Source organism: Anser anser (genome assembly GCF_964211835.1).
Source record: "Anser anser genome assembly, chromosome: 2".
Taxonomy (NCBI): Eukaryota; Metazoa; Chordata; class Aves; order Anseriformes; family Anatidae; genus Anser; species Anser anser.
In genome coordinates this window covers 128,220,712-128,235,819 of record NC_139721.1, presented here as the reverse complement: position 1 = coordinate 128,235,819, position 15,108 = coordinate 128,220,712, and the positions used below count along the sequence as shown (strand labels likewise).

The following is a 15,108-nucleotide window of genomic DNA, read 5'->3' as shown; positions in this document are numbered from 1 at the left end:
CTCTAATGATGCTTATAGTAGAAGACACACTGCATGAGCTTAAGCATGACAGAAGAACTGTCATTGGATAAAGTCAAGAAAAAGAGAAACTTCAGTTAACATAGCTATGATTTCAATACAGAACACAATACTTAGCAAGTTCTAGATAGGAAAAAAGAAATATAAACAAAAAAAAATGTCATTTCTTAGTTGCCAGTTGTAAGGTTTAGTCAAGGTTTAACTAACTGCAAATGGAAATTTGATTTTGGTGATGAATTTTAAAACAATTTATTCCACAAGACAGAATAGACAGGTCTATACATTTGACTACAGAGAATACTTCCTACAGATAAGACAAAACTTGTACAATAAGTGCATACCCTTTGCTGAAAAAAGTGGTGGAGAAGAGAGTGCTGCTCAACATGAGGCACCTTCCAAGTTTCTACTTAGAGAATAATTTTGTAACAGGGTTACCAACTCTGGAACAGTACAGTAAAATCTCTGAAGTTATAAAGTGTAAAACTAGTTTGCTGAGACTAAAAATTATTAGTGCAACTAACAGACCTACTACTACTAAAAATAAATATGGTCTCCACCGTACAGATTTAATGTTGTTATACTCCTACAGTTTTGGGAGTAAGCTTTAAAGAATCTTAAAGACCTACCTTCAGATGGTATATCTGCTCTTCTGTATCCAAATCTATACATTTTGTGGATTTCTTTACAGACATGACAGAAAGTCCAACATCAATGCAGCCATGAAGCTTCCCTCTCTCTATCTGCAAAAAAAAGTAACAAGAATGCAACAACCCCAGAATAAAGCAGAAGGACAGACCTGCTAAAACCATCATTCTCCTGCCTTCAACCTGCTGTTTAGAGCTGCTGAAAATCTACTTCTCTTTACCAGCAATATGGAATTACTAATATTTCAGATAAAATGCTGTTGTTACCTTACAATGGTCTTAAAGGGTTTTAAATCACTTACATCAGCTTGGCATTTAGAATATTTCAAAATCCCTCTGTCCAAAAAGAAGTATCTCTGTAACCAGAAATGCAGAGAATTAAAAACCACACAAAGAGACAACCAACCAAACAAAAACCAACCAAACAAAAACACACAAAGCCAAAAAAACCCTCACTCACATCTACTTTTTTGGAGAACACATTTCCTGCTCTTATTTTTTTTTATTTTTATTTTTGCTGTAACAACACACCCAGTAAGTCACATTCAAACGGCATCAGGCTTTCAGACAGACATTCCTTTACTACCTTGTGCCAGCCCTTCAAAGGCCATTTCCTCTTTTTCAGCAAGCAGCCTTCCTGCTTCTGTGGTTCCTGGGTACAATTCATTGCTCCCCGGAGTCCTTCCACAATTTCCCAGCTGTCCTGCTTAAACAGAAAATCCAAATCTAGATCTTATTCCTTCCAACTGCTAGAATTGTTAAGACGGATTGGAGAGGAGTAAACAAATACAAAAGGATGCTGAAATCTAACCTTAGATCCTTCTTTATACTTTGCTATGTATCTACGAAGAGACAAGATTTTTTTTAATTTTGAAAGGAACAATATAAACAAAATAAAAATGCTATTTTAATGACATGAACCGTCATTGAAGGTAGATGCTTACCACAGTTTTATATGCATATTTTCTTCTGTGGGTGCCTACACACACAGTATGTAGCCACAGCCTAGTCACAGTTTACCATAAAAACCTTTCTGCAGTCATGGGCAGAAACTGACTATGCTAAAAGGATATGCTTTGTAGGTTATGAAACAGAAATAAAAGTCTGAAAATGAAGACATTTTCTATAACACTCTTTTGCCCATACTCAGCTACTAAAGGCTTTGTATTTTGTAATGAACTGCACTCACCCTAAAAATAAAAAAAAAATAAAAAATAGTAAAAATAAAAATTAAAAGAAAGAAAAAGAACAAGCCAGCTAAGTAATTAAAATACTATGAAGAACAAGATGTAAAGGGAGACTACAAAAAAAATACTCCCCCACCTTCATCAGATACATCTCTAATTAAAAGAGTATCTCTTTCTCCTGCTGTCAGTAAGTCTTAAATGAAATATCCTGCAGCAATGTAACAGACAAAAGAATTAATCTGATGAGATTTTTTACTTTTTTTTTTTTAATGGGAAGACTACTAATGACCATGTAACACAAATTTCAAGATTTCTGATGTCAGACTTCATGAATTATTTATTGCCAGCTACCACTGGATTCCACAGATCTCTAATTATAAACAACTGACAGAAAATGTCATGGCTTGTGCCACTGACATATACTTAAAAAAGACAAATACTTTAACCTGTAGAATTTAATAATGTAAAGGACTACTATGAAACACTTAGAAGAAAACAGAACTATACCAGGCAGGTGAGTACTTGTGGTCTTTCATTTAAGCCACAAAAGGAAGTATTTCCCCTTTTCCTTCCATAAAAAAAAATAATGGCTGACTCAAAAACTTTAAAATAAAAGTTAAACAAAAATTGGCAAAAGTGCTAGTTGTGCTTATTTATCCATCTTCAGAATCCTTAAAATTCACCCCAAGAAATTAAAAAAAAAAATAATAAAAAAAATTACATCAGGTTATATGCCCATTACCAGAATAATAAGACATAATGGCAAACCATCCTCAAAAAGCCATCCATTAAATAGTTTAAACAACATGATCTCTTATTCCAACACATTAGTGGCAGCACTCCCCTATTTTGTTGTTATTTTCCTTGCACTGCACTTTATGGAGCAAACTGCATAACTGGTCAGATTCTTTGACTTGAGTTCCCTCTGCCAGCACTACACAGCAGGCTGCCAGCACCAGAAATGGGGCTGAGCAGCTTCCATCATTCCACACCCTACAGATCATCCATGATGTTCTACTGCCTGAAGGTAAGTCAAAATTGCATTCATTCTAAATGAAATTGTTATCACAGCATGCATTTTGTGCCCCTATGGGCTTGGGTTTTATGCTTGCCAGTTTTGTAATGCACAGCTCCTTTCTCCCTCCAATTTGCAATATTTTGACAGCTACTTAAATACCATTATTTCTAACTAGTACACTCATGAAACCATATTTTTCCTATTGAAAACCAGAAGTTTCATTCCATATTCTTTATTTTTCATTTTTCTCAATGTGGGACTCACTTAGGACTCTAAATAATCACGAATCCTCTCCTGCTTAGGGGAAAATTGCTGTGATATCAGGTCAGGGAACAGGTAAGTTACTCATAGACACCAGCAGCTAATGTTTTGAATGAAGAGCAGAAGGTCTCCAGGCTGTCTCCAGCACATCAGCGCAACATGAGCCACAGCAGTGCACGCTCTGCTGCTAGACACCAGCAGCACAAGTCTTTTGTGGGGTGAAGCAGTCAGAGAATGAAGCAGAGAGTCAGCTTGTGCCCTTACAGTCACAGTCAGCTACGGCTTGCTAGCTGTGGTTTGACAGCTATTCAAGTACAAAGGCAGCTATAAGCCTCCACAATTAAGGACTTTTCTTCTTTTTTTCACAGAGTGTTCCAACCTTGAAAGCATAAAAGAATTTATATTCCACCATCTCTTTTGCCATAAATGGAAATATTAGGCCACCAAATGCTTTCTGCAGTGAGTTTGGAATTTCTTCGCTTGTTAAAGTTTATTTAATTAACCCACATATAATTACAAGCATTAGGACTTATGATGACAGAGCACCCTCTTTAAATATAATCAAATATGGTATAATGCTACAATTTACATTAAGCATGTAACAGCTGAACTTACTGTTGTTCACTGTCCACATGTGGATAAAATTTCCTCTCCTTGGGAAATATGTTCTACTAAATGAGCCAATATAAAACAAATCTTGACATGAGCTGATTTCAAACTGGGGACTTGAGGTAAACATTAAAAAAAAAGTGTGAAACCTAACAGTACTAATGAAAGATGATTCTAATTAAGAACTAATAGGCACATCTACAAGATTAAGAAGAATGGCATGTTTATGTTTTTGTTTCTTCCTTCTTGAAATTAGCCAGAAGAGCTTAAAAGCAATATTGCATGATTACCAAGCACGTTATTTTCATTGCCTTACCCAAAATATATTAAACTGCAGTATCCAAACACATCATTTTTCCATTGAAAACTAATCTGATAGCAGTCAAGACTAGCAAACAGCAGATCCTTCTCAATATTCTGTTGTCTTGCCTAATGAATCCAGTTGCTTGAACTTTGGATCCAGTTCTCACAGACTTTGTTTAAGCTTAAACACTGTATATTGTTAATAAAGCAGTCTACTTGCAGGAGACAAGCCCACATTTGAGCACAATCAGGCACAAAAATCTTGATTCACTTTTTATAGGGACTCCTGAGAATAGACAGATCTGTGCTACATTGGGCATATGAAGTGAAAGAGAAAGGAAGCACTGGGAAATAGTTCAGTTGCAGTACACCCACCTGGAATATACACCGTGTCAACAGTTTTGGCAAAAAGTTTAAATACAGAGCATATCCTGGCCTGTATCACAATCAAACTTAGTCTGGGACTCTTCCGCAGTCCAGGCATAAGATGTTTCCCCTGTTCCTGCAAAAGATCCACATCTCTCCCTGTTCTTCTGATCAGCGAGGCAGCCAAGAAAGTGTCTTCAAAATTAATAAGTGTGAAAATGGGAAGAAGAGCTGAAGTAGAACTACTTCCCTTTGAGTAGGCCCAGAGGCCTGCCAAATCTCAGGGGAAGGCAAGTCTCCTAGTCACATTTCTGTTACACCAGGAACCTCACATGTCAACTGCAAGCTTACACAAAGGTAGCTTTACGTGAACTGGAAATGGATCCAGTGCTTTTAAAGCACAGGACGATTTAATCCACTAGGTTAGACAAGGAAATGCACGGAATAGTTCAGGTAATTAACTGCATGGGGAACTACTGGATAACCGCAAGGCTCAACATGGCAATAACAACAAGCATTAGGCTCCGTTCCACACGGGTAGCCAAAGAGCACAACCTCTCCCAGCCAAACCCCTGAACTCACAAGGTTTTCAAAACGCTGCTGCTGTGACTGTTTTTGGATCTGTTTGCTCTTAACCCAAGCCCTGCAGGATCTCGATTGGTAGTTTGTTTTGTGAGAGATCTGACACCTCATTTAATGAGAAAAAAGCATCAGTTGGCTATTGCTGGGAGCAGCTGCTGAAGCAAAAGAAAACTGCTTACTCTCTAAAATGAAGCAAATGAAGCAGGCTGGTTGGTTATCATTTGTTCTTATCTGTCTGAAATAGCAGAGGAGCAAATTAGAAATACAGAACCTCATGAAAGCTACTGGAAGCATTTACACTATGGTCCATTCTGTTGATTCTTATCCCACAACAGCAAACTGAAAAAGATAGCCTAAACCATAGTGCTAAACTGAGAAAAAAAAACGAGAAAAAAAACACCCCACCTCTTTTCATATTCCCCCCCCCCCAAAAAAAAAAAAAAAGAAAAAAAGACTACAACCCTACCAAAAGTTTTGCATCATTATGGGCCAATATCTGCACAAAATGATCAACCTTGCATTTGCTGCCTGAGGCAGAAATTTCACTGAAGGCTGAGGGAGGAAAGTACCATTGTTTCTTTTTCTCAGGTCCAAAGATGCTCATTTCAGATCAGCATGGAAAATTCACACTGTAGTTGAAGAGCATACCTGCTGTGTTGCTGAGAATAAAAAACCATACACTTTGGTTTTCAGAGAGAAGTCTGTCATGAGATAATTGTATTTATTTTCTTTATGTAATAAAATAAAAGCCTTCCCATTTTCTGCAGTATTATGTATCATGGAGCTCCTCAAGGTGAATTATTTTGGGAGAAAGAATGAAGTAACGAGTTTGAAGGGCTCTCAAACTGATGCTTGCACTTGCAGCTCCCTGAACGAAACAGATGACAGTGCCAGACTTTCTTTCAGTGTAAAATGCAGTCAGTTGTACCGAATATTTTAAGTGCCAAAAATAGAAACCTGCTTTGTGGAGGATAAGGGTTGGCATCAGCTGCAACTAAAGCATTTGTTACAGTTCATAAAATTGGCAGAAATGATTTAATTTTCTTTTTTAGAACATGAGGTATTTTTAAGCAGCTCTCCTGTCATAAGGCTTTTTTCCCTACTGTATCTATTTAAAAAGATAGTTAGCATATTAGACTTAGAAATGACTATCATAATATATCTACTTTTGTACATAGGTCAGTTTAAATTTAAAGACTGAGACCAGTTTTCCTTCCTCACAACACATGGTTTGAAGTTGTGGCTTTGTGGAAGACAACCCTTTCCATGGCTGCCAGAGAAGAGCAGAGAGGTGGGATGTGGCAGTAGTCTCCAACCTGCCATGGGGCTTCAGGGTGAGATGAACATAGTGGAACAGCATTAACTGTTAGTGTCTGCAGTTCACACTGCAAACGTATTGCATCTGGCAGAAAAAGGGCACCAAGTTTAGCAAAGGAAGCAGCAGGCCCCTCAAAGTCCTGCATCCCTGCTTCAGTCAACTCTTCTGGCATAGTGGTCTACCTTCTGCACCACGGGACTCCATTTATCCTCCACACCACTGGCACATGTTGCTCCGTGAGGAGTAATAACTAAATTTTAGCAGCCACAGGAACCCCAGCGGTAGCCTTACACTACTGTGGTTCCAAATCCCAGTCTCAAGTTGCTTATTACTTGGTGCCAGTGTGTACTTGCAACAGAGTCTGTGACTAGGAAAACAGAGACTCAGAACTCAGATCTCACTATTTAAGGGAAAAACAAACTAAAACTGTCTCAATCCCTTCCTCCTGCGCTGTCCAGAGTTTTTTGTTGTTTTTTTTTTTTTTACTTAATCAGATTAAAAGAGTTGCTATGTCAGATCAGCAGCACAGAAAAATGCATCCAGGCAGATCTGTTGCAAGCAACAAGCCTAGTTCTGAAGGTGGCTGAAAGGGGCACAAATGTTGGAACAAGGAGTAAGAAGCCTCCCATAGAGCTGGAAGATAAACAAAATAATACCAAAATCAACAATTCACATTTTGCAGAGCACATGGTAAAATGATTTAAACTTTCACAATACCATTAAACAGGCGTAACATTGTAAATTTAGCTACTTTGTAGACCTCTTGATCACTTTGGCAAATGCAAACAAAGTTACAGGATAACTTACGAAGATATTGCACTTGGTAAAGAAGAGAGTAGAGAAAGTATTGAGTTCCCTACAAATATCAGAAGTCTCTCCTACAAAAAATAAAACGACATAAACACCTTAAAATGAACAACTAATTTCTGAAAAAATGTTTTTCTAAATTTTCAGACTATATACAAAAAGAAAGCAAGTAAAAATTTTAGTCTGCTTAGCGATTAAGTCTCAGCATATGATAACCCATGCAAACTGCCCCAACTTCTGGGGGCTTGCCTCTCTCATTAACACTTCCTGAAAACATGGACAAGTCACTTGACTCTTTTACGTTCTCTAGATGCAAATGTATTCTGTCACTTACTTGGTACTGCATGAAAAGAAATTGACCATGAAAAGTTTAATAGTGAAACATTAATCAAAGTGGAGATATTTATCACCATGCCTCGTATTATGATGAATTGTTATGATTATAGACCGTACTGCCTTCAACATAGATTGAGAAACAACCTACTTTATATCTCTGTTCAGCTTGACCTGATAGGTGTATGAGGCAACTTACTGTCTGCCTGACTATATTGAGTGAACATGGATGCACCAGGAATACAAATAAAATAGCAAGCTGCATCTCTCACCTCTGCCAGGTATACCTTGCATTTTTGTATAGGTGATCAAAGACTAAAAAAGTAGGGACAGACAAGATGATATTAAACCTTACCGATTTATTTCCTTTCTCCAAAAGAGAGCAGGTGAGAATAAAATGGTTAAGAAATGGGATCCACTGACAGTAATATCAAAAGCCTCAGCTAGCCAACTGATTTGACCATGTTAAAATGGCAGTGAGTTTTTTGCATAAATTCCTCCTGCATAAGTATGGTTGATTTTACTGGCTATGTAAAGCACCAGTGGATTTAGTCATGCTCATGTAAATCTTATTATTGAAATACTATATGAAACACTTGATTGACATGAGCTGCTGGAACAGACAATACCAAATGTTTTAAATTATGCTTATTAAAGGTAATCTCATACTGAGGATATAAAAAATAATGTTGAAGGAAAACAAAAAGTGTCCTGAAAGCAAGGATTTCCATGCTTAGGGTACTAGAAACGCCCAGCATTTCTTACAAGCACAGCATTTTAAAATGCAGAAATTGCTCAGAGATCTGTCTGCCTTGCCAATTGTATGGGCAGGGACAGAAGTCCCAGAAAAGCAGGTGCTCTTTCAACACACAGCTGAGGACTCCAAAGCTTTCGGGGGATTTGGATGCTCAATTCCAATTAAATTTTCAACCTGAAGCAGCTGAAGTCAATGTTTCTTGCCCACTAACAAAAGCTGTCTTAAGCAGTCTTACTCATCAAGTACATACACTCCCAGACAGGTCTTTTAAAACTGTAAGGTTGAAAGAATAGCATAAACGATCACTTCTGCAGAAGGCAAAGTGTGGTTTGATCATATAGCATTAGGCATCCAGATGCATCATGTTACACAAATATGTATTTTCTTAACTACATGTCTCCAGCAACAATGGGCACAGAGGCATTCACAGGCACATTTTAATGTCAAAGAGGCCCTATGTCAAGTTTCAGAAAAATGTATTCTCTTTCACACACGGACTCACATCTTTCCGTGGAAACTTGAAATAAGCGGAGCAGTTGCCCAATATTCTACCACAGAAGTGGTATCTTCTAAAGAGGATTTGGGATTTCAAGATCAAACCACTGAGATCAAGACTCCACAGCAGCAATATTTCACTATAAAGACACTGTATGCAATGTGATAGAAATTCAATTTTACAAGTGCCTGCAATTCAGGCAGGTTATATATATTATTTTACAAATAAATATTTGTATAATATGTATTTACTGCATTTGACTGAAAAAAAAGATCCTACTACAGACAAAAAAAGAAGAGGGTGAGGAAGCCAAAAAAGTGATAAAACAAAACAATCAACAGGAAAACAGAATTTAAGAGATTCACTGATATTCATAAGCAAAAGTAATAGCCAATCTTGCAAATGCTTTCAGTTTGGTTACAAAACATTTGTATTACCTGTCGACTTCCCTGCTTAGAGGAGCAGCTGCTAGTACTTCTTGAAGGAGACAGCATTTTCTGGGATACACCAAAGCTTTTTTCTTCACTCATGATCCAAGACCATTCGTTTCACATCAGCTCACTTAGAACACCATTAAAAGGTAATTAAGCAAATGTACTGGAAGACTCCTGAGAAATGCAGAACTCATCGTTTACTCAAATGCATTCCAGCGGCATGATCTGCATCTCATGGAAATTCCTAAAAGGGGAAAGAAAAAACAAAAAGCCAAGTTTATCAGACACAATCACTTACTGCTATCCAGTAACACGGATCATGAAATCATAATACAGTCTTTGGTAATACAAGCTGACCGCATTACTGTACACTACTAGAAATAAATTCAACAGGCACTTTAAGATAAATTTTCAAGGATCAAACAGGACCATCAAGAATTTAGGGTCCTAAATACATATTTTAATTGTTGTGACTTATGCAGAAGACAAAGTACAGCACCAGGAATCATTTTAAAGGCTTAAGTTCATAATAAAATAATAATAATAATAAAAAGATGACTAACAGATACGCAGAGTATACTAAATATTTATACAAAAAAAGAACAAAATACTCTCAAAATGAGGAGAAAGCATCTAACCAAATATCTCACAAAAAGGATAGCAACTGAAAAAATACTTTTTTTTCAAGTTCTTTGATCATTTAAACAAGTAAGCATGGCTTCAGATTGTAAGAAAAAAGACCATATATAATATATAACATGAGCAATACACACAAGTAGAGAGCATGCAAATTCAGCTACATAAAGCTGTGCATGAGCATCTTACCTGGAACCAGAAAGCTGTGACTACTGTCACATCAGTTGTCCAAGTCAATGACTGGAAGAATAGTCAACAGTCTGTTTAATAACAGTGCAGTTTGCAGCATATGCAAATAAAACCCATGCCAGAAACTCCCAATAACGGATTTCCAGTGTGGGCAAGAGTTGTCATGGTAACTGCATTTTTGTTTTTAAATTGAACAGAGGACGTAACAAAAGGGTGATGCTTTCCAAAACTTGGGGTGACGGAGCAGCTTTGTGAATTGTCTGTCGCTTCAGATTTTATTGTCTTGGGTAATGAATTTGCACATGAGGAATGGTGCACAAACCTACGAAAGTAAAGACATTTCCACAGAGAAGAGAAAATTAATTGCCGAAATAGGGAGGAGGCATTACTTCATAACCCGCTTAATAGCTCGCACTGTCAGAAGAGTCCTGAACCAGGCTCAGTGGTTATTGAAGTTTTCCATTCATTTTTCTTCTCCTGAAGAGGCACAAAAGCCTATGCTGAGAGAAGCAGCATTTTAAGATCCCTAGTAAAATGTTTTGTTTTAGAAATTCTAGTTTCCCTTAAAACACAGAACAACAAGCAAACAAAACCACCGTGACAAACAGGTGATGAATTTAAGATAACAACAGCCTGGTGCTGCAGAAAACCTTGCTTTTAACTGCTGTGGTCTGAAGCATCCAACTTCTGAACAAAGACCGGTTCCAGCGTACAACGCCTCTTCTGCAATACGGCTTGATCTTATCTATTTAGAAATACTCAATTACCCCCAGAGCAAATCTATACTAAGTAACACTAATGAAACAGTCCCAGTCTCCAGAAGTCAGGTTAAAAAGCAAGCTCTGCTGAGGCTGTTTCACTGGTGAGTCAGTTTGGCAATCGTTTCCAGTAACCATCCACTAAATACAAAGCCAGAGAGTACAATGCAAGAACCTATGAAAAACACAACAGCACAGTGATGTGAACTGGGCCTTGCACACAAGTTTTGCACTGAAATTACTGCTAATAGTAGGACTAGTGTGGTTTGGAGAAGGTATAGACTCTTCCTATCCAGAAGACAAATTTCTGTATGGCATTTGACCAAGGACTAGCACTTTTAACAGGTTTAAACTATTGAGTAAGCATAAAGCACAACTTTATTAATCAGTTTCAAGGTGCATTTAGTAAAACAGTTTAATGGTAATATCCCTTTATATTAACCAGTAGATGTCAAACACGATAGGGACATAAATACTCTTCGTGTAAACTCAGTTCAGATACTGTCTTCAAAGTGCCATGCACCAAGTGTTTTACTGATGTTCACTGTTCACTCAGATAGCCATGCAGTCCTCTTCACTGCTCAGTGTCTGAACAACCAATTTACCACTTGGCTTTCATTGTTCACTACCTGGCATTTTGGCAATGATTGGCAGAGTTCATGACAAGAAACAGGCTTAATTTGCAGCATAATAAACTTAAAGTTACTGTCATCAGTATCTTGTGAGCATATCCCTCAGGACATGCCAGATGGAAATTACGTGATGCCCTTTGCCCATCTGAACACAGCACAATGGTTGTGACACCCTGGAAGCTTCAGAAAATGGAAAAACAAAATGGAGGCCTGTTTTTAATACAAAAAGAAGCCATGTAGTCAGAAGGATGTTTCTAATATCGTATTTTTTCAGTGTGGAGCCTAAAGGAAATTAAGGTGTGCCTACATTTGCATTTTAGCACAAATTAGAAGTACACTTCCTCTGCAAATCTCCTGATCAGCCCTTCTGACCACAGTTTGGGTAGCTCTGCAGGACAGTCGTGGAGCACAGACACCAAATCCCCTCTGGATGAAGTGAAAGCAGCCGGCGTGCTTCAGGAGTGTGGCCAGCGCTCACAGCACTGAGCCCGTGGCACCAGACTGGAGCCCATTCTGACTGGTCCCATCCTGGTGTGGATGTGGGGTCCTCGCCATTACCCAATTCACTACAGAGGTCCGCTTTCACTGCACTGCTATCCTTGCTAATGTTGATATGGTCTAGAGACAGACTTACACTACTTAACTTTGGGCACACAGCTAAGAACTCCAGATCTCCTATGGCCATTGCTATTTAGGAAGCAAAAAGAGAGAGACGGGCACTTTTCCAGAACTCAAGTGAGTTGAAGATGACTCCACCACCTAACCCCAGGTGCTTAAGAGAGGCAGGAGGCTGGAAGGATACATCTGACAGAGACCACCTGAAGTATTCTGAGGTTTACTTCCAAAATAGGGCTTTCCAATTTTCTTGTATTCCTTCAAATTAATTTGCTACATGGACTTAAGAAAAGGCTTTTGTTACCAGCTCTGAAGAAGGCAGGAATGATCTGCGCCCTCTGTCCAAAGTCTTTTATTAATATTTCAGTAATGTTTCCCAGTAATTCAAGTTATTACCTTGAGAATTCCAGATTTGAACGTGAAACTGTAAGTGAATACTGAATATGGCTCCAACCCATCTGTCAAAACTGCTGCACCCTCCAGCAACCGCTTTGTGCTCCTTTTTTAAAATTCTCTTCAAGCTCAGGAAGAAAAAAGGAAAACATGGTTGCCCTTCAACAACTACCAACTTATGCTTCCATAAGCGTGTAAGAACACTGATCCTGCATCCCAAGTAGACTCTCGTATTCGGGCTGCCAACAGCAGTGACTGAGCCTCTCTAGGGTGACTCATATTTTACATTACCTGCAGCACTTAAGGTTACAATGGTACCTGAGCAATTAAGACTTTAAAGCAGGCACAAAACTAAGCTAACTAAGCTAAAATTGCAGCAGGCTCTCATGGTTTGAGGTAAACATGATCCAATTACTTCGGGTTCAAGACTTTCTGCTTTTCCCGATGCTACAGGACAGCCTCAGAACTATGTTTGCTCCCATCTTTCCTCTGAAGCACGTGCTACCAACTACTTCTGTCTCCTCCGAAAAGACAAATTAAAGGTGTGAGGCTGAGGCAAATCCAAATAAATTTAGGAGACGAATTTTCACAACTGCTAAGTATGGGCCTAATTCTTCTCCATTAAGTCAACAACAGCAAAAGTAGGCCGAGAGTACTTCTGCAAATCACCTCACTGTTTTATAGAAGTAAGAAAACATGAGCATCAAATATTATTTATAACTATTGTGTCCTAAACCCATGAGCAGTACTTATCTTTACTTATCATCTGTTACCAGGAGCCTTATCATTCTAAATCAATCAAAACAAATAATAGATATATGACAATATGTACAACAGGAAGACTTGCTAAAAAAAAAAAGAGTACTATCCTAACTTGTCCTCATTGTCCTCAAACCTTTACAACTGCACTGGTTCAAAACAGCTCCTCAGTATCACAATTCATCTCTAGCAATTCTCAAAGCAATAAGCATACAGCAAAATCCCACGTCTCACAAAAGAAAAGCAGAAAATTAGAAAAATCTGGAAAAAATGCAGCATTAAATCAACATTATGTGATTGTTTTTGTTACGGCTTTGGAAGAAAAAGACTTAGCTGTTTCAGAGCTGATTCAGCAGTGAAAGATCACTGTAGAGAGAATTTGAGCAGCGAAACTTAAAAGTGTACGTCTCATCCCATAACTGTAGTCAATTGAGATTTTGTGACTAGAAGAATGAGAACAATGGAAAGCTTGATGAAAGTTGTGTGGACACAGCCAGTGCAAGACTGAGCAATCCAAGTCAGAGCTGCAAGCGACATTGAGTGACTTTCACTGAATTAAAAAAGAATCCACACTGAGACTGTTGCGCTACAGCTATTATAAAATTATTAAGTTACATTCACTCATGTCCACCTGGATAAACAGAGCAATAGTTTTTTCCAAGTAATGCGTTCACGGCTTTCTCTGTTATACTTCAAATTGTCAGCTTTAATATATCCAACAGTCTCATCTGGCTCAAGAGAAAGAAAGAAAAGAAAGAAAGAAAAGAAAGAAAAGAAGAGAAAAGGAGAAAAGAAAGAAAGAAAGAAAGAAAGAAAGAAAGAAAGAAAGAAAGAAAGAAAGAAAGAAAGAAAGAAAGAAAGAAAGAAAGAAAGAAAGAAAGAAAGAAAAAGAAAGAAAGAAAGAAAAAAAGAAAGAAAGAAAAAGAAAAGAAAGAAAAAGAAAGAAAGAAAGAAAAAGAAAAAGAAAAGAAAGAGTTATTTCTAAACTACAGATATGCCATGCACAACTACTGCAGATGTCTTTTTGAAGAGGGTATTTGCTGTTCTTGAATTACTGTTAAGATTCATACTATTGAAAGAGACGGCACATAAATACATTAACACTGCTGCCTATTCCCTTTACAGAAAATAAAATAAAAAAATATTGCAGAAACAAATATAAAACAGTTAAAAACAAGTTATTAAAAGTTATTAATTTTTTTGCCTTTGAAGGCAAAAATTCAAACAACTTAAGGAAACTAACAGTAACAGGAAGTTTCAGACCTGCCTTCAGTTAGGTGCTGTCTCTAGACACCGTCCAAATCACAGCCTCTGCTGAGCAAATGCTTCCATTGGCCATGGACACGTACTACTTACTCTCTGAAGTACTCTGCGATGCAAAGAAACAGTTACTTCCATCTAGTCCACTTTCTTAAGGAGGCTGCTGTAGTAATTAAATCATGCTATTGCAGTGACCCAAGAGAGGAAAATTTAGTTCAAACAAAACTGTCCTACTTGTGTAATCAAGAGAGACAGAGGGTGGGAAAGGGAAAAAACTAGGCAAACCACAAACATACTGCATTTAACACCAGATTACTTTTCATGTATAATATTCATCACTTAATGAAAGAAAATCCTGCATGTTGTAAGCATACAAAAAACAAAACAAAACAACAAAAACCACACAACTAACCACCCAGAGACAATCCACTACAATACATCCCAAATAAGACACAAAAGAAGAACACGATTCATTGTCAAGTCTAGTCAGATGTTCCTGGAACAAAGCAAGTAACTACTGTTTCACTAACCCTTGGGACAAATAATTCAGTCCCTTGTACTAGAAAGATCTTATATAAATTTAGAAGTAGGTCAATATGCGTCCTAAAATGTAAGTATATATAAAAATACCACCTTTTCCTCACATCTACCATAAAAATTGACTTTAATACTACATGTGACGTGATTAATTTTAAATGCATAATCTTGACACTGTTGCCCCCCTCCCCCAGGA

At 37.7% G+C, this 15,108-nt stretch overlaps 1 protein-coding gene across 14 annotated transcripts in view; it reads right to left on the bottom strand.

Moving 5' to 3' along the window:
• Positions 1-15,108, bottom strand: part of OSBPL3 (oxysterol binding protein like 3) — an 88,543-nt gene that overhangs the window by 35,703 nt on the left and 37,732 nt on the right. For 5 of the 14 annotated variants that reach the window (XM_083826876.1, XM_083826867.1, XM_083826870.1 and 2 more), the window contains exons 3-7: positions 9,959-10,280; positions 9,137-9,377; positions 1,249-1,368; positions 965-1,018; positions 645-758 (exon numbers count right to left, since the gene is read on the bottom strand). In XM_083826876.1, the coding sequence (XP_083683002.1) occupies positions 645-758; positions 965-1,018; positions 1,249-1,368; positions 9,137-9,229 (381 nt within the window). In that variant the 5' untranslated portion in view covers positions 9,230-9,377; positions 9,959-10,280. Of the gene's footprint in view, positions 1-644; positions 759-964; positions 1,019-1,248; positions 1,369-9,136; positions 9,378-9,958; positions 10,281-14,378; positions 14,485-15,108 lie in introns of all 14 variants that reach the window. The other 9 variants (XM_083826868.1, XM_083826879.1, XM_083826871.1 and 6 more) reach the window with 5 other exon arrangements.